The following is an 18,814-nucleotide window of genomic DNA, read 5'->3' on the forward strand; positions in this document are numbered from 1 at the left end:
CACAGGGCAGGGGGAGCTGCAGAGACAAATCTCCCCGAGGCTGCAAATCAGTTCAAACTGCTTAGATCAAGACCAAAATCTGTCCCCATTTAAACCCCGACCCCCATTAAATCACTCAAACCCAGTCTGGAAAGAGAATCTCCAGTTAAACTGCAGTGCCTCATCTGCTAGGGGTCAAGGAGGGCAGTTCCCCCCCAGGTCTACATCCCCCCTCCAGCTGCTGCAGAATACAATACAATCCCAGACCCAGTGGCCTCTATGCTGATGGAATTTTCCGCCCACCCCCAAGTTTTTCTAAACCCCTGGTTTCAGGCCCCTCCCCATTTGCAAAGAATTTTGCCAGGTAAAGTGGTTCGGCCCCCTCACACCCAGTTTGAAGGCAGATTTCCAGCGCGTTAAATTGCCTCAGGCTCTCCCTTTTGCAGAGACAATTTCCCCGTAAATTATTTTAGGCAGCACTCCCCCTCCCCTCCTTCAGTTTACAAAAAAAATTTCCCACATTGTAAACCGGTTCAGCTAGCCCCTGCCCCTTTGACAAGAAGATCCCAAGGAAATTGCCTCTGCCCTTCTCTCTTTGCAAAAAGACTTTTCACTTACATTGGCTCCCCTCCCACACTACTCCCCACTTTGCAAAGAACGTTTCCGGTTAAATTGTCTCCCTCCCAATTTGCAGGGAGAGCCCTGGTTAAATGGCTGCAAAGGCAAGAGCTGATGGCTCCAGTCAAGGCCCTGAAAAAATCAAACGAAGCTCCCCACCTTAATCCAGATTAACCCTCCCAGACAGGTACCCTAATCCAGATTAACCCGCCCAGGCAGCTCCCTCTAACACAGGGCTGGATTCCGGAGCAGCCCTCCCGACGGGGGAAGTGAACGTGGCGGGAGAATATGCAAAGAGGACGTGGAACGCTAGGGGAGGGAAGGAGGAGGGCGGGACGAGCGGAGATTGGACCAATCAGCCACAAGCGAGGCGCGGACTGGGCGATGGCGTCCGCACTTCTCGCGCCCAAAACACTGGCTGCCCATACCCACCGCGTAGGCCCCGCCCACTCGTCGCGGGCTGGCCCAATCGCCGCTCCCGCCGCGGCGTTCCACCTTCTCATTTGCATAGCCGCCCGCAATTGGTCCCCGGGGGCGGCCCGCCCTCTCGCCTTCCGATTGGCTAGTCGCTCCGGCGGCCGTGCGTTGGAGGTGGGGCCGTGGGTGTTCCAAGATGGCAGCCCCCGCGGCAGCGAGGCGGGTATGGAGGTTTTGGGGACCTCGGGACGGCCCATCCACGCTCCGGGTGAGTGACCCCCCGCGCCCGGTACCTCGTGAATAGGCAAGGAGGAATTTGCGTAAAGGGCGCGTGCAGCCTCTCTCTGGGGCGGCTTCGGCACCCGGCACCAAGGGCGGGTGTGGGGAAGCAGAGCATGTGACCAGCTCAGTGCTCCCCTGCCCCGAAGGAGCCCCGCCCCCTGGCCATATAGCTCCGCCCATGGCCTTTGACGAGATCTGACCCTTCCCCCTCCAACTAACTGCCCCGCCCTACAACTTCCTGGGCCATATATCCCCATATGGACCATCCCTCCCCTCAGGCCATATAACCCTGTGTAGATCAGATTCCTATAACCCTGTCAGGACTGCAACCCAGAGCCAACCCCCTGCCGCAGGCCATATAGCCTTGTATGGACCAGCGCCTCAGCCTTATACTCTCCCCCAACCATATAACCCTGTACAGGCCAGAGACCTCCAGGCCATATAACCCCATATGGACCAGACTCCCCTTAGCCATATAATGCTGTCTGGACCAAACCCCTTTGGGCCATATAACTCCCCTTGACTGCCAGAAGGTGGGGGTTGAATGACACAATGGATTGCCCTGCTCTGTTCATTCTCTCTGACGCACCTGGCATTGGCCACTGTCGGAAGACAAGCTACAGGGCTAGAGGGACCATTGGTCTAACCCAGTATGGCCGTTCTTATGTTCTCATAGCAATATAACCATGTATGGACCAACCCCCCTCCCAACTAGGGTTGCCAACAGTCCCTTATTATAAGGGATGCCCCTTTTTTTGTAAAACAAGATTGGAAGTTCCTGAGTGCTGCAAAAAGCAACAAGAGATACCCCTGGTGAATGTAGGTGAGTCCTGCTTAGTATAATTATTATTAATAATAATAATGATAAAAATAATATCAGGAGAAGGGGTGGGATTGCTAAGAAAACAGTTCCTTATTTTTGAAATATAATGTCGCTATTTGTACCCCCCCACACACACCTTAAAGCACACATCAGCTCCCCGGCCAAATAACCCCATATGGACCAGACTCTCTCCAGTTATATTGCAACATACTGGGTCAGACCAAAGGTCCATCTAGTCCACTATCCTGTCTTCGAACAGTGGCCAGTGCCAGGTGCCCCAGAGGGAATGAACAAAACAGGTGGTCAAGTGATCCATCCCCTGTCGCCCATTCCCAGCTTCTGGCAAAGAGAGGCTAGGGATACCATCCCTGCCCATCTTGGCTAATAGCCATTGATGGACTTATCCTCCATGAATTTATAGACCTCAATCATATCCCCCCTTAGTCGTCTCTTTTCCAAGCTGAAAAGTCCCAGTTTTATTAATCTCTCCTCATTTGGAAGCTGTTCCATACCCCTAATCATTTTTGTTGTCCTTTTCTGAATCTTTTCCAATTCCAGTATATCTTTTTTGAGATGGGGTGACCACATCTGCACGCAGTATTCAAGATGTGGATGTACCATGAATTTATATAGAGGCAATATGATATTTTCTGTCTTATTTCTATCCCTTTCTTAATGATTCCCAACATTCTGTTAGCTATTTTGACTGCCGCTGCACATTGAGTGGATGTTTTCAGAGAACTATCCACAATGGACAAGACTCTTCTTCTTTGGGCTGTATTAACCCTTTATGGACCAGCTTCCGCTCCCCAAACCATGTAATATCTGGCATACCTTGTATAACCAAACATTTCAACAAAAAATTGAAGCAAAAGTACCGTATTGATGTATTAAGCAAAACCAAGGGCTCATTAATGATGTTGTAATTGCATTCAGATAAGCAAGACATTAAGTCTGTGTGTTCTAATAATAATACCCTGAGAAGTATATAAGGAATGCATGGCATGCAAAGTAAAAGCGGCCTTAAGTGATATGGAGCAAGGAACCTTGCTGTCTTGAATTGATGCATGCTGGCCCTGGTCTTGCTTGGAGTAGCAAGTGGAATTGCTTGGGTGCAGGTTCACTGTGGGAGAGCAGGCTCCACATTGGGACATTAGTGAAGCAGGAACTGCCCATGCTGGTTGATAACAAGTATTGCGGGGTGGTTGTTGAGGGCCGCTCCTGGAATGGAGCCAGGGAACGTTATTTTCCTTGATCTGTGCTTTGGTTCACGTTGAACTGTCCAGTGGTGACAGATCAAAAGATTATGCTGTTTTGGAGCAGTTTGTCATGGGGTGATTAAAAGAAAACCCCAGGTGAAATTACAGCAGGATGCTTCACAGGCAGAGCAAGCATACAGTGAGGGTTTGGGGCTGGACCCTAGGAGGTGGGCGGGCAGCCCCTGCCTCGTACTTTGAGCCTGGGGTTAATGGCGGTGGAAATGATTAGAGCGACTGTGGACTTGGGAACACGTTGCTGAGCAGAGACCTTAAAAAGGAAGGCACAGGAGGACGGGGACACGGTGCCAGTGAAACGTAAGCTAATGGGGGAAAGGCAAACAAAGGGGTGCAGCGTCGGCCTGGCCTGATGTGAGTAATGGGACATGGTGATGTTGGACGTTGGCCCCATTTGGAGGCAGGATTAGGGAGGTCAGGCGGTCTGGGAGCAGAATCTCGGTGTTGGCTGAGATAAGGGGAACGCCCAGGGAGCCGTTTACAGTGGATAAGATAAGCCTGGGTTGTAAGCTGAGCCTGGGTTGTAAGCTGAGATGGAGAGTAAGTCGTACATGGACAGCGTGTGTTGGACAGGGATTGGTTCCTCCAGAGTGCCCAAGCCAGTCCCCAAATGCGATGCAATGCGCTCAGTGCAGCATGACGGGCCAGTGGGGATAACGCACGAGGGAGCTCTGCCCCCCTTTTCCACCCTCACCACGTAACTCCGTATGTCCTATCCTGCCCCATGCCATATGACCAGGTAATGACCAGCCTTCCTCCTTCAGCTCCCCACTCTAAATCTGACAGTGTCGCTATGTAAAACCATATACACCCATTTCTGACATTGCCACCAACCCAGACCTATTGGAGCCTGGGGCCATGGTCCTGCTTGGGCTATATAACCCCATATTGACTAGCCTACCAGGCTATAATCATATAGAGCCTGCTGCTATGCAGTATCCCCCATATGGCCCTGCTACCCTCACTGCCCACTGGCTGAGCCATACAGCCCCATATGGACCTTCCCATGCAGGCCATATAGGGATGCATGGTCTTATCCTTGCTGTCCTGCTCTCCTGATGGCTCTCTCCCTACTCAGGCCTTCTCCACCATCATCCCAAGGGTTTCCCAGGTGGACAACTCCTCTGACTTTCTGGGCAACGTCCCCCACCGCCGGCACCCAGGGGTGCTGCATCTCAGGAGTGTTCGGCTCCCGGCCGAACTGGTGAAGGCTGCCCAGCTGCTGGTGGAGCGTAAGTAACCACTGGGCGCGAGGGGGCTTGGTTCTGCAAGAAGCAGGGTGAGGGGCTCAGTAGGGGTACTCCCTCCTTGCACTACTGTTACTCAGCTGCCCTGCCCCAGAGCCGTCCCCATGTGGTGTTATGTGCGGCTGTTACCCAACTGCCAGACCCCGGAGCTGGGTACATCTCAGCACCAGGTGATCCCTGCTCTGTTCAGCGTGATGGGCTTCTCACTGGGCCCATCGTATCTCATTCATCCCCTACCAGAGTCCACCATGCATGGGCTGAAGGACCAGGTGGTGGCCCTGACCAACTACCTCTGGAGCCGGAAGCGGCCCTTGGAGGCCAGCGAGCTGCAGAGGAGAGGGCAGCAGCTAGAGCAGCAGCTGAGGGAGAAAGTCCAGCCCCACACAGCAGGTGAGCGCCGACTGAGGGGCAGGATGGGGAGAAACCAGCCGGGTGAAGGGACTCTCCCCATGCAGTCAGTGCTGGCCCCAGTACCCCACAGTGCTGTGGGGTGGAGGCCCGTCGGGGGGCGTTCTCCTCACTCAGTGTTCTCTCTCTGCTTGATCTCCCCCAGCCAGCTCTGTTCTTAACCCTGTCTCTCTCCGTCAGATGCATCCAGCCCCCTGACCGACGCTGAGAAGGAGAAGCTGCAGAGGAGGGTGCTGAACAGGCTTCGAAAAACCACCTATCACTGGGAGGCACTGAGGTGACACCCTCTCAGGGTTGCAATGGGTCACCTGCAGTGCTGAGATGCAGCGAACTCTTATGTGGGGCAGCTGGGGAACAGCTGCACAGCGATGCCACATAGGGATGGCTCACCCGATACTGAGATGCAGCCAGCTCTGGGGTGGGGTGGAGCATCTGTTTACCAGCCTCAGATTTTGGCAGGCAGTGAAGGAGGTCACATGGGAATGCCTCAGCCAGCGCTGCAATGCAGCAAACTCTGGGGTGGGGCAGCTGGGAATAGACACACAGCAATGCCACACAGAGACATCTCGCCCACTCCTGAGATGCAGCCAGCTCTGGGGTGGGGTGGAGCATCTGTTTACCAGCCTCAGATTTTGGCAGGCAGTGAAGGAGGTCACACAGGAACGCCTCTCCCAGCATTGAGATGCAGCCAGCTCTGGGGTGGAGCAGCTGGGAAATAGCCGCACAGCAACACCACATGGGGATGACTCACAAGAGCTAAGGTGCAGCCAGTTCTGGGGTGGGGCATGACATCTGTTTACCAGCCCCAGTTTCTGGCAGGCAGTAAAGGAGGTCAGCACTGGCTCTGGGGTGTGTGTGTGTGGGGGGGGTGGTCAGAGCCCCCAACTGACGTGCTCTGTGTGTTCTTCCCGTCTCAGGTATACAGACGAGCTGAGTCTTGTGTACATGGCAGCTCGGCTGGATGGGGGGTTTGCGGCTGTGTCCAGAGCCTTCCATGAGGTAAGAGACTGTGCTAAGCACTAGACCCCACTCCCGTCCCAGAGCTGGGGAGAGAACCCAGGAGCTAAGTTCCCTCTAAGCTGCGTGGCTGCGCAGCTGCCTATTAAGCCCCGTGCAGGGGCTCAGGGCTATTGCGGGGAGGGGTGCCTCTCCCCCAGCATGGACCTGACAGGGGAGTGGTGCCTCTCCCCGCTGGCCCCAGCGTGGATCTGCCCCAGACTTGCCCCTTGGACCGGCCCAATGCAGCCCCGCCGGAGCTGCCGCAGCCAGGGAGAGGCACCTCTCCCCTGCCTCGAGCTGCTGTGGTGAGAGAAGGCTGGGGGGAGTCCTCTCTCCCTGCCGTAGCCCAAGGGGCAGCCTGCATCCCAAACCCCTCATTCCTGGCCGCACCCCAACCCTCTGCCCCAGCCCTGAACCCCCTCCAGCACCCCGCACCCCTCATCCCAAGCTCCATCCCAGAGCCAGCACCCCCAACCAGAGTCCTCACACCCCAACCTTCTTCCCCCTCCCCCATCAGCACCATACTGGTGTACATAATAAAATTCATTCTGCACATGGATGTAAAAAATTAGAGGGAACTCTGCGCAGGAGTCCTGGCTCCCAGCCCCCTGCCCCCTCCCAACCACTAGCCCCCGCTCTCTGAAGGGAAGTAGTCCCACCCTCCACCTGTCGTCTATGTGGAGCTGTGCTGGGCCCAATGCGGTTTCTCTTTGCTGTGCCCCCTAGATCCAGAAGCGGGTTCCGGCCTTCGCCCCTCGCACCCTGCTGGATTTCGGCTCTGGGACGGGCTCCGTCAGCTGGTGAGCCTCTGCCCTGCGGGGGGGATATTTCCTGTGGTCCTGGGAGCGCTGCTGGTGTCTCATGCTCCCCCCTCTCTGTGCAGGGCAGCGCATGGTGCCTGGGGCCAGACCCTGCGTGAGTACCTGTGTGTCGACAGCTCTGCCCCCATGCTGACCCTTGCCGAGCGGCTGCTGCAAGGTGAGGTCTCCAGGGGTGCTGCTGAGTGCCCAGCCAGTGCTGGTAGGGCCCCAGTTCTAACTGCTAGACCCCTCTGCCACCCCAGAGCTGGGAAAGAACCCAGGAGTCCTGGCTCCCAACCCCTCCCGCTCTAACCACTAGACCCTTCTGCCACCCCAGAGCAGGGAAAGAACCCAGGAGTCTTGGCTCCCAGCATCCCTCCACTCCACTCCACTAGACTAGACTAGACTAGACCCCTCTGCCACCCCAGAGCTGGGGAGAGAACCCAGGAGTCCGGGCTTCCAGGCCCTTCTTGCATCGTTCTCTCATTCCATTGCCTCCTGTCCTGTCTGTCTCCCTCTCTGTGACCGCCGCCCTGATGTCTGTCTGTCTGTCCATCCCTCCCTGCTCCAGGTGGCTCTGAGTCCCCCCAGACCCCACTCTTCCCAGGCGTCTATTTCCGGCAGTTCCTCCCTGTCTCGCCCAAGGTAAAGGGCCCTGCCTGTAGGGGTGGCGGGGAATACAGGGGCAGCTGGATCTATGGGGGAGCGCTGGGGGGTCCAGTGCTTTGCAAGGAAGCCTGGGGATGGGGGCGCCAGTGTTGTTAGATTCTGGCGCCATCCCACATTGCTTTGCGGTTCTGTTGGGGAGGCAGCACCAGAATGCGTTTGGCTCTGGAGTGGGGGACAGCAGCAGCATGAGGAAGAGGGGGCGGGTCAGAGCGGTTGGATGCTGGGGCATTCTCCAGTGGGGGAGGGAGGTCTCTGGGGATCTGCCCCACCCCAGCCAGGGGGCTATTGTCTGATCTCCCCCACCCCGCCCACATCCTATGTCTCCCTCCTGGGGCACTTGCAGGTGAAGTTTGACGTGGTGGTCTCAGCCTTCTCTCTGAACGAGCTGCCCAGCCTGGCTGAGCGCAGGGAGACCATACAGACACTGTGGAGGAAGACGGACGGCTTCCTGGTGAGTAACCCCTTGCCTCTCTGCCCCCCTGCCCAGAGTCCCTCAGCCGACCAGCCTGGAGTCCCCCTCCCCTCCCCCAGATCAGTCCCCCCAGCATCTCCCTCCCCTCCCCCAGATTGACCTCTCTGCCCCCTCCCCAGGCTCCCCCTTTCTGCCCCCCCCCCAGTTCATCCCCCCCATGCCTAGTCTCTTCCCCTCCCCCCAAGATCAGCCCCTCTAACACCCAATCCCCTCCAGGTGCTGGTGGAGAACGGAACCAAAGAGGGGCACCAGATGCTCATGGAGGCGCGAGAGATCGTCCTGGGGGTGAGGGGACCCTGCTCCTTCCCTGGGGCCATGGCGGGAGCCCCCCCCTGCAATCCGCCCTCCCCATCTCCAGCAGCTTTGGCAGGCTCCCAGCCACTGGGGGAGGGGAGAACCGATAGACAATGGGACGCAGGTGTCTGGGACAATAACACAAAGCGCTGGGGGGCCCCCCTGGGAAAGGACTGGGATGGAATGGGACCCAGGCGTCCGGGCCGGCCGTGCAGAGCTCCCCCGCCCTGGTACCCCAAGGGGAGGGACTGGGATGGAACGAGACCCAGGCGTCTGGGCTGGCAGTGCAGAGCTCTGCCCCCCAGGTACTCCAGGGGGAGGAACTGGGATGGAACAGGACCCAGGGGTCCGGGCTGGCAGTGCAGAGGGAACAGGGGGTGCAGCTGGTTCCCTTTGGGCTCTAACTCCTCTCCCCTATGCCAACAGGGGGGAGACAAGGTGCTGCATGACCCACGGGAGGCTCACGTCTTCGCCCCAGTGAGTATTGGCGGGGTGGGGGAGCGGGCTGAGGCCTGCAGGGCGGCTGGAGGGGGTTGGGCGGACAGGCCGAGGCCAGGTGGAGGGGGTTGGGGGGGTGGGTCGAGGTTCGGTGGGTGGATTTTGGGGAGGGCGGGCCGAGGCCAGCCAGGTGCCCAAATGCTGGGCTGGGGGGGGGACATGGGATGCTCTAACACCAGTTTCTGTCCCCTAGTGCCCGCACCACCTGCCCTGCCCACGGCTGAACCCCGAGCGGCCCCTTCCCTGCAATTACCTCCAGGCCTACCACCCCCTGCCCTTCCACTGGGTGAGTGCCCCCCCTGCCTGGCAGTGGGACATATGGGGAGCTGTGCCCCTCCCGCCGTGCAGCAAGGGCGTATGGGGAGCCGTGTCTGTCTGTCCGTCCCCCCTCCCCCCCCGGGCAGCGGGACATATGGGGAGCTGCGGTGGGATTGGTCCCAGGGCGGGGAATGCCTGGCTACAAGGGTGGGGAACAGGCCGGGGCCAGCCCTAGGTCGGAGGGGCTGGGGGAGGTGGATTGGGGGGGCTCTGCAGGGAACCCCCTGGCTCACCCCCTGCCCTCGTGTCATTGCAGAACCCGGCGCTGAAGGAGGAGTTGTTCTCCTTCCTGATCCTGCGCCGGGGGCCAGGGGAGGGCGAGGAGCCCTGGCCCCGCATCACCCAGGCCGTCCTGGGCTGTGCCCGGCACGTCCATTGCCACCTGTGCTGTGCCGACGGGAGCCTGCAGCACGCCGTGATCACCGCGCGCCGGCACGGCAGGTACCACTCCGCCAACGGCCCGGAGACGGGGCCTGGCTGGCTCAGCGGGGGGTGTGGGGGTGGGAATGGGATATGGGGCATTTCCCCTCCTTGGGGAGCCAGCTCCCATCTGGCTCCAAGACAGGGACTGGCTGTCTCGGGGTGGGGAATGGGGTACGGAGCCTTTTCCCTCTAGGAGGTGCCAGCACCCATCTGGCCCAAGGACAGGGACCAACTGGTGCAGGGAATGGGGCATGGGCCTTTCCCTTCTAGGGAGCGCTGGCTCCCAACTGGCCACAGGGTGGGGACTGGCTGGCTCAAGGGGGTGGGGAATGGGATATGGGGCTTTCCCCTCTAGGAGGTGCCTGCTCCCATCCGGAGCTGGAACTTGCTGGCTCGGGGGGCCCGACCCCTCACCATTCCCTCTCCCCACAGGGATCTGTATCGCTGTGCCCGGCTGAGCCACTGGGGGGATCGGCTGCCCGTGACGATGCCCCCCGGGGAGGCCGATCCGGAGGAGTAACTCTCCATCCCATCCCAGGGGGCAGATGCTGAGCCCCCGAGGTCCCGCTGTGATCCGTTGCCTGACCCTCGTGAGCATTGATGGGACGGCAGCAGGAAGCACCCAGTGGATTGGCACTGGTGGTGGGGGGATCTTCTGATGGCCCCTGTCGCCTGCGGCGGTGCAGGTGCTGGCCCCAATGAGCACGGGGGAGCCAGCAGTACTCCTGGGTTCCCTTCTGCAGCTGGTGGCTCCCCGGCACCCAGGTTGGGTCCAATAAAGAGAGCCTAAAACAGTCCACCGGCTTTGGCGTCAGTTACTGCGCAGGGTTAGACTGGCAGCAGTCTGTGAGTCAGGACTCCTGGGTTCTCTCCCCAGCTCTGGGAGGCAAGTGGGGTAGGGTGACCAGATGTCCCGATTTTATAGGGATAGTCCTGATTTTTTGGGTCTTTTTCTTTTTTGGGGAGGGATAGCTCAGTGTTTTGAGCATTGGCCTGCTAAACCCAGGGTTGTGAGTTCAGTCCTTGAGGGGGCCACTTAGGGATCTGGGGCAAAATTAGTACTTGGTCCTGCTAGTGAAGACAGAGATCTGGACTCAATGACCTTTCAAGGTCCCTTCCAGTTCTAGGAGATAGGATATCTCCATTAATTTAGGCGCCTATTACCCCCCACCCCCTGTCCCGATTTTCCACATTTGCTGTCTGGTCACCCTAGAGTGGGGGCTGGTGGTTAGAGCAGCGGGGGCTGGGAGTCAGGACTTCTGGGTTATCATAGGATATCAGGGTTGGAAGGGACCTCAGGAGGTCATCTAGTCCAACCCCCTGCTCAAAGCAGAGCCAATCCCCAGACAGATTTTTGCTCCAATCCCTAAATGACCCCCTCAAGGATTAAGCTCACAACCCTGGGTTTAGCAGGCCAATGCTCAAACCACTGAGCTATCCCTCCCCCCTAAAATCTCTCCCCAGCCCTGGGAGGAGAGTGGGGGCTAGTGGTTAGAGCAGTGGGGGTTGGGAACCAGAACTCCTGGTTCTGTTCTGTCACTGTTGGGAACCAGAACTCCTGGTTCTGTTCTGACCCTTCCCCTTGTGGGTCTCGGTTTCCTCTTGTGGGTGGCCAGCCCCCCACCCCGTGGGCGGTGAGCCTGCCCTGCACGCTGGGCACAGCGTGTGCTGCGCTCGGGTGAGTTACCACTTGCTGGCATTGCAGTAGCTTGGGCGGGGGAACGGGCTCAGCTGGTTCCATGGAGCCCCTGGGCGTGACCCAGCTGTGTGCGTAGGCTTGGCATGCGACCGTGGGGCTGGGGGGGGAGGGGGAGGGAGAGGGGGCTGAGCTCTGGGTGGCCTCAGCTCCCTGCAGGACAGTGCTGCCTGCGACCCCCCCCCACCCTGCTCCCTGCGGGATAACGTCCACTGTGGGCCCCCCATCCTGCTCCTTATGGGACAATCTCTCCTGTGGGGCCCGCATCCTGCTCCATGCAGACACCCCCCTCCCCCGCTCCCTGCGGGGCCCCCTTTCTGCTCCTTGCAGGACAGCGCCCCCTGCGGGCCCCCACCCTGTTCCCTGCCAGCACTGCATGCTAGGGGAGAGCACCCCCTACCGAGTCCCCACCCCACTACCTAGCGCCACACTGGGACTATGGGGCCAGTGCTGGCTGCCAGGGACACTGAGGGTTATGCTGCATCAGGGCCGTGGCCCATCGGCTGCTGGTGGTGGTGTTGGGAAATGCTCTGTGCAGAGTAAACAGTGGGTGAAGGGCTGGGGTGTGTTTCAGGAGCCAAGCTGCAGTGAGGCATTGATGCCATCAGAGGAGCTCAGATAATCCCCTCTAGGAGGTGCTAGCTGGGACCCAGGCTTAGTGGGGTGGGGAATGGAAGGTGGGGCCGGGATGCTGGCTCCTGTCTGCCCCCAGTGCAGGGAACAGGACGTGGGGCCTCTTTCTTCTAGGAGATTCTCATCTGGCCCTGTTTGTGACCAAACATCCCAGTATTGCCTGGCCAGTAACGAAGCTCGAGGTGTCCTGCGGCAGTGGGGGCAGCATGGCGATATTAGTCTGGGATGCGTGTGACTCGGTTTCCCCACTCACCATGCAGACTGCATGTGAAGGATTGAATTTCTCCTGGGGAGAGAGGGAAGAAGGGTCACACAAACAGCAATGCACTACCTAGACTGTCCCGATGTCACCAGAGGACAAAGGACTTCAGCAGCGGAGACCCCGTGGAGCCTCCTGGGCAGCTATCGGGCATGGGGCCGGGAGGTGGGAGCCAGCTGGGATCCGAGGCGCTGGCTGCCCATGGCTGGGGCAGAGATGGGGAGGCCGGGTTTGGGAGCAGCAGGGCAGCCAGCGCCTCTCTCAGGTGACACTGACTTTAGGCCCCTTCAGCCCAGGTTGCGAGTGAGTAAAAGGCAGTGGCTTGGTTTGCCAGGCTGGCCTTTGCCACTGCAGATCCCTGCTGGTGGCATCTCTCCCGAGGGCCTGCTGGGCAGCCAGGGAGAGAAACGGGAGCTGGATCCGACAGGCTGTCCTCGGGGGCACGGTTGGAGACACGGCTGTCACTCCTGTGAATCCAGGCCGGGCAGCTGGCAGAGGTGGAGGGCTGACCAAGCCCCGGGGGCGCTGTATGTTTGAGGTCTCTCCATCCTCACCCTGCTTGGGGCCCAGGAGATGCTGATCCGGCACTGTCCAGCCTGGCACCAAACCCCTCGACAGCTGGAAAATCCCCCCGGGCCAGGGCCTGCTGGGTATTTAGGGAGGGATGGGTGCTCCATACAAGCGTATCTAAGCTGCTAGGAATGCAGCCGGTGACCGGAGAAGTGGTGGGGAAAAGTGCTCTTGGGAAATGTTTACCCAATAAATTATTTAATGGTGGTGCAATTAAGACTGAAGGAGGGGCGGGGAGGGGGTGGTTCCCTTCTCTTGGGAGGTTATTATTCACTCTGGGGCTGGGAGGTGCTGGAGAAGGTGGCAGGAGCGGAGCAGGAGAGGGAGCGAGAAGCAGCAGAGATGCAGTGAATGCAGAGAGAGGGGGAAGGAAGGAGAAGTGGAAGGCAGAAGGGCAGATGGAGTGAGGTAGAGACGGGAGGGAAGGAGGAGAGGAGGATGGCCAGGGAACTGGGAATGGCCTGAACCAATCTGTGTGGCACAGCATCTCCCACCGATTCCCGGGGCTTGGAAGGGTCCCCAGCCACGCCTGGGTTCAGCTGAGGGCTCGGCGCTGGCTTGGGCTACCTAGGGTTAGGATCATCCGTGGTGGAGGTCTCCCTAGCCTGGGACGGGTTAGATGAGAGGGGACAGGAGAGGACGGGCTAGCAGGGCATTGTGGAGGAGGGGCTGTAGGGTGTGAGCCCAGGGTAAGGCCCAGCTGTATCGCCTGGCCCGGCTCTCCTGGCGCCCGCACAGATGGAGCCGCTCCTGGCGGTGAAGATCGGCTGCCTGGTGGCTCTGCTGTTCATTACCCTCGTCTGTGGCCTCATCCCGGCCCAGGTCAAGTGGTTCCAGATCAAAGCGGCCAAAGGTGAAGAGGGGTTGGGGGTGGGGAATGGGACAGCGGCTTCCCATCCACATCGCAGGGGTGGGCGGGCTGGGTATCCCCATATGCACCCATCTGCTCCTGTATCATCTATCCTCATAGACACCCATCTGCTCCTCTATCATCTTTCCCCATACACACCCTCCGTTCATCCATCCATCTATCTACCTATCCCCATATACACCCCTCCGTTCATCCATCTACCTACCTATTCCCATGCGCACACCTCTATCTATTTATCTATCTATCTATCTATGGCCTTGGCTGCACTCGGGACTGCACAGCGCTGTGAAGCGCAAGTGTAGTCGCGCCGCCAGCGCTGCGAGAGAACTCTGTATGTACTCCACCTCTCCGAGGGGAATATCTGTATGTACTTCACCTCTCCGAGGGGAATAGCTTGCAGCGCTGCAGGCTCTGATTACACTGGCACTTTACAGCGCTGTACTTGCTGCGCTCGGGGGGGGGGGGGGAGCGTTTTCACACCCCTGAGCGCAGCAAGTTGCAGTGCTGTACAGCGCCAGTGTAGCCAAGGCCTGCCTATCTATCTCTTGCTGCTCCTCGCTCTTGTTCTCTGTGTATCTGTCTGTCTGGTGCTTCCCCTCCCCTATCCCCTGCAGGCTTCTGGCTCCCGGGGCAGGGGAAACCCCCTTAGTAAATAAGGCAATGGGGCAGCTGCAGGCATGAATGATACCTCCATCCTGCCCCAGCCCCATCACTGCCTCCCCGTGGGGCAAAAGAAACAGTCACACTCAGGGGGCTCTGGACCCCCTGAGGGAAACTGAGGCTTTGTCTGTCCACCTCTGTACCACTTTCTTTTTTACCCATTACTTTGCCCTTGTTCTTCCTATCTGTGGCCAGCTCTTTCTCCCCGGGGAGCTGTGCGGCTTTCACTCCATCCTCTTGCCAGTTCATTAATCACCCTTGTTCTGTCAGCAGATCTTAAAGCACTTTGCTAAGGAGGTCAGTCTCATTAGCCCCATTTTACAGATGGGGAAACTGAGGCACAGGAGGCCAAGTGACTTACCAAGCTCACCTAACAGCCTGAGCCAGAACTGGAACCCAGGTGTTCCCGGTGCCAGGCCAGGGCTCTGTGCCTGATGCCCCACCTCTGGCTTTCTCCCTGCCCCAGGCTGTGTGGTTCCCCAGTTCAAGACCCACCTCCCAAGCTGGGATTGCTTTGCTCAGCCCTGCCACATGGCCGTGGCCTTGGCCTCACCCCAGCCCTCTCCTCCCACAGGGCGGCACCGGCGCATCCTGAGCTTCATCGGCTGCTTTGCAGCGGGGGTCTTCCTGGGTGCCTGCCTCATGCACACGGCGGCCGACGCGCTGACAGACATCCAGGGGGAGCTGGGCAAGCGGCTGCAGCAGGTGAGATGGAGCAGAGACACACGGGACCCCCTTGCTCCAGCAGTGTGGCGCACACAGAACAGGGCCCGTCCCCTCCAGCAGGGGGTGCAGGGACACACACGGAGCAGGGCCCATCCCCTCCAGCAGGGGGAGTAGGGGCACACACATACACACACTCACACAGAGCAGGGCCCATCCTCTCCAGCAGGGGGTGCAAGGACACACATAGAGCAGGGCCCATCCCCTCCAGCAGGAGGTGCAGGGACACCCCTCCAGGTGTATATGGGGTCAGTGCACCGCCTGCCCCCCAGCGCGATATCTGATTCCTCTTGTCTCCCCACAGGCTGCTGCTGGGCAGAACCTGACGGGGACACAGAATGACTCGTCTAGGGCCAGTGCCGGTGGGGCTGAGGTGAGCACCCCCAACACCTTTCAGCTGGAAGTGCCCCCCACTGGGGAAAGGTGGGAAGAGGGCTGCTGTGGGGAAAGAGCTGTGAGAGCAGAGCCAAGGCAGGGGGAGCGACTGGGCCTTGTCAAATCTCCCCTCCCAGATACGGGGATAGAAGCCAGGAGTCCTGACTCCCAGTCCCCCCCCTCTAACCCACTAGACCCCACTCCCCTCCCAGAGCCAGGGAGAGAACCCTGGAGTCCTGACTCCCAGCCCCTTCCCCCTCTAACCCACTAGACCCCACTCCCCTTCCAGAGTTGGGGACAGAATCCAGGAGTCCTGGCTCCCAGCCCCCTGCTCTAACCACTAGACTCCGTCCTCCTAAATAGCCCTCCCTTTGGGACCCACTCCTTAGGCTGTGGGTGGAGGTGGGGAAGGCTGGGTGGCTGCGTGCGAGTCCCTCTGAAACAAACCATCTCCCCATCCCTCTCCCCATAGCTGGATTACCCCTTCGCGGAGCTCGTCATCTCCCTCGGCTTCTTCCTTGTCTTTCTCACCGAGAGCCTGGTGCTGCACTGCTGCCACGCGGCTCCACTGTCCCACGGGGCCCCGGGCAAGGACCCTGCTTGCTCAGCCCCCAGCGTCCCCTCCGTCCCCCACTCCCACGGGGCCACGGTGCCCAGCGTCCCCTCTGTCCCACACTCCCACGGGGTTCCGGGGCCTGGCGGCCCCTCACGTGGCTCCTTCCGGGCCCTGGTGCTCTTCATTACGCTGTCGCTGCACTCACTCTTCGAGGGGCTGGCGGTGGGGGTGCAGCGGGGCGAGGCAGGGGCCCTCCAGCTCTGCCTGGCTGTGCTGGCCCACAAGGGCGTGATCGCCTTCAGCCTGGGGCTGCAGCTGGTGCAAAGCGGCACCCAACCCCGCTGGAGGCTGCTCTACCTGGGCATTTTCGCCCTCATGTCCCCCTCTGGCATGGCCGTTGGCATCGGGCTCTCGTTCTCGGGCGGGGCGGCCGGCGGGCTGGCCATGGCCCTGGTGGAGGGGGTGGCGGCCGGCACCTTCCTGTACATCACCTTCCTGGAGATCCTGCCCCACGAGCTGAACTCCCACGAGCCGCCCCTGGCCAAGTTCTCCTTCATCGCTCTGGGCTTCACCGTCATGGCCACCATTGCTGTCTGGGCCTGAGGGGGAGGCAGGGCTGGGTGGGGGCTCCAGGGGCAGGGCCGGCTCCAGGGTTTTGGCCGCCCCAAGCAGCCAAAAAAAAACAAAAAACAGCCGCGATCAATATCTGCGGCGGCTATTCGGCAGGAGGTCCTTCGCTCCAAGCGGGAGTGAGGGACTGTCCGCCGAATTGCCGCCGAATAGCTGGATCTGCCGCCCCCTCCGGAGTGGCCGCCCCAAGCACCTGCTTGCCAGGCTGGTGCCTGGAGCCGGCCCTGTCCAGGGGCCAAGCCCTGCAGAGACTGACCCCAAACGGCTTGTCCCCTCTAGGGGATGTCAGCTCCCATCCGGCTCCAGGGCAGGGACTGGCTAGATCAGGGGGGTGGGGAATAGGACATGAAGCCTTTCCCATCTACGGCGGGGACTGGCCGTCTCAGAGGGCTGGGGACATGGGGCTTTCCCTTCTAAGGGGCGCTGGCTCCCATCCGGCCCCAGAACAGGGACTGGCTGGCTCAGGGGGCTAGAGACATGGGGCCTTTCCCTCTAGGGGGTGCCGGCTCCCATCAGGCCCCAAGGCAGGGACTGGCTGGCTCAGGGGGCTGGAGACACGGGGCCTTTCCTCTCTAGGGGTTGCCGGCTCCCATCTGGCCCCAGGGCGGGGACTGGCTGGCTAAGGGGGGTGGGGAATAGGACACGGGGCCTTTCCCCTTTAGGGGGCACCAGCCCTGGGGCAGGGACTGGCTGGCTCAGGGGGCAGGGACTGGGACACCTAGTGGCTATTCACTGGCTTGAGTGTTGCAATCTGGGAGGTTCTCAGTGTGTTTCCAGAGGGCCCAGGAGTCTCCCACCCCAGCTGTTGAGCCAGCCAGCTCCCTGGAGTCCTAGGAGCAAAGTAATCTCCCCGCCCCCCCCACTCCCAACCCTGTGCTCGGGTCTGTCCCTCTTTCATGGCATTTTGGCCCCTGTACAGGCTGATGAGCCTGCCCTAGCCTGGGCTAACAGAGCAGGGGCCTTTAGCTCAGCCAGTACAGGCTCATGGGCTTAGCATCAGGGGTAGTGGGTTTAATTCCCCGCTGCTGGTTACCCGTCCTGTGGCGTGGTGTTACAGAGCCGAACTCCCTCCCGCTCTCCAGGGCTACAGCCCATGGGCAGAGCTGCACCAACCCCTCAGCTGACCCCTTTCTCCAGGGCTGAGGCTGCCAAGGCTGCCTTGGGGTGTTGGGTGCCTGCTTCCCCTGCCTCTCACTTGCTGTCCAAATCCCTTAGACCACTTGGGGAGGTCCAGCCAGGGGGCTCCTAACAGCGTGGGCCCCTTGGATGTAGCTGATGCCACGTAGGGTTGCCCGCCCTCCCTTAATTAAAAATCATGTCACGGGATGAAACCTCCAGGAATCTCAGCAACCCTAGTGCCAAGGCCAGGGTGGCTGTGAGATGAAGCCACAATCTCTGCGCAGCTGGTGGACAGTGGGTTCCTTGGCCTTGCAGAGACTCCTGGGAAATAGCTGGAAGCCCAATTAAAATTGAAAAGAAGGCTCCGTTTTTTGTAATGGGGGGGCGATTAACCCATGGAACAAACTCCCTGGGGCCTTTCGGGAAGATGCTTTAGCCAAACGCCCGTTCCTGGGCTCAGTGCTGGGAGAGCTGGATGGAATTTAGCAGCCTGTGCTAGACAGGAGGTCGGACTACAGCTTGGCCCTCCAAGCGCCCAGCTCATGGATGCCTGTTCTTTGAGCCTGTTCGTTCAATGGACGTTGCCGCTGAAATAAATCATGTGTGTTTTGTGTGCGTCTTTGCTTGTGGTTTCTTTGGGCCCTTTCGGCGGGACAGCATTCATGCACCAACGGGGCCATCCCCCCACTGAGTGGGTTTTGGGGATGCGGCCGAGACCCAGTGCTGCTAAGTGCTGGGAAAGCCTGGGGCAGGTTTTGAAGCCAATCCAACGGAGTGTAGATTCCAGAAAGGCCTGCCTTTTTCAAAAGGGGTGGGGGATTTTGGGAGCCCGGCATGCGCCCCTTTAAGAGCTTTGGCTTACATAAAGGGCCGAGCCCCCGCGCTTGCAAAACTAGACCTCTTTAACATGGCTCAATGTGGACACCCAGCAACTGCAGTGCCCCAAACCACTAGCCACAAAAATCATCCCGCGCCCTGGTTCAGCAAGGAATGATCTGCAAGGCAAGGCAGTGCCACACCAGTTGTGAATGGTGTCGTACCACGTATGGCCCACCACTTGTTAAGGCATTCTGTCTGCGTACTAGAAATAGGTTCCAATAGTTCACATCCAGCAAAGGTGAGCAATTGGTCTCCTGCTGGAGCGGAGATGTTCGCCCATTGTTCCGGAGAACTCTCTCACCCACATAGTGCTGTCCACACT

General features: G+C 59.6%; 2 protein-coding genes across 6 annotated transcripts; both read left to right on the forward strand.

Moving 5' to 3' along the window:
• Positions 1 to 1,127: 1,127 nt before the first annotated feature.
• Positions 1,128 to 10,318, forward strand: METTL17 (methyltransferase like 17). Of its 5 annotated transcripts, none has more exons than XM_005284216.5 (14): positions 1,128 to 1,282; positions 4,472 to 4,625; positions 4,881 to 5,030; positions 5,229 to 5,325; positions 5,966 to 6,047; positions 6,774 to 6,847; positions 6,931 to 7,025; positions 7,419 to 7,492; positions 7,860 to 7,967; positions 8,205 to 8,273; positions 8,709 to 8,759; positions 8,974 to 9,066; positions 9,355 to 9,539; positions 9,954 to 10,318. In XM_005284216.5, the coding sequence occupies exons 1-14, from the start codon at positions 1,211 to 1,213 to the stop codon at positions 10,039 to 10,041; spliced, it is 1,392 nt and encodes a 463-aa protein (XP_005284273.2). In that variant the 5' UTR covers positions 1,128 to 1,210; the 3' UTR covers positions 10,042 to 10,318. The 5 variants fall into 5 exon arrangements, with proteins under 5 accessions (XP_005284273.2, XP_065421652.1, XP_065421653.1 ...); XM_065565580.1 differs by having other exon boundaries at positions 6,931 to 6,962; XM_065565581.1 differs by lacking the exon at positions 8,205 to 8,273.
• A 2,959-nt stretch (positions 10,319 to 13,277) lies between these two features.
• Positions 13,278 to 16,601, forward strand: SLC39A2 (solute carrier family 39 member 2). Its single transcript, XM_005284235.4, has 4 exons — positions 13,278 to 13,532; positions 14,785 to 14,915; positions 15,238 to 15,306; positions 15,781 to 16,601. The coding sequence occupies exons 1-4, from the start codon at positions 13,418 to 13,420 to the stop codon at positions 16,465 to 16,467; spliced, it is 1,002 nt and encodes a 333-aa protein (XP_005284292.2). The 5' UTR covers positions 13,278 to 13,417; the 3' UTR covers positions 16,468 to 16,601.
• Positions 16,602 to 18,814: the final 2,213 nt, after the last annotated feature.

Source organism: Chrysemys picta, chromosome 13 (assembly GCF_011386835.1).
Source record: "Chrysemys picta bellii isolate R12L10 chromosome 13, ASM1138683v2, whole genome shotgun sequence".
In the NCBI taxonomy this organism is placed as follows: Eukaryota; Metazoa; Chordata; order Testudines; family Emydidae; genus Chrysemys; species Chrysemys picta.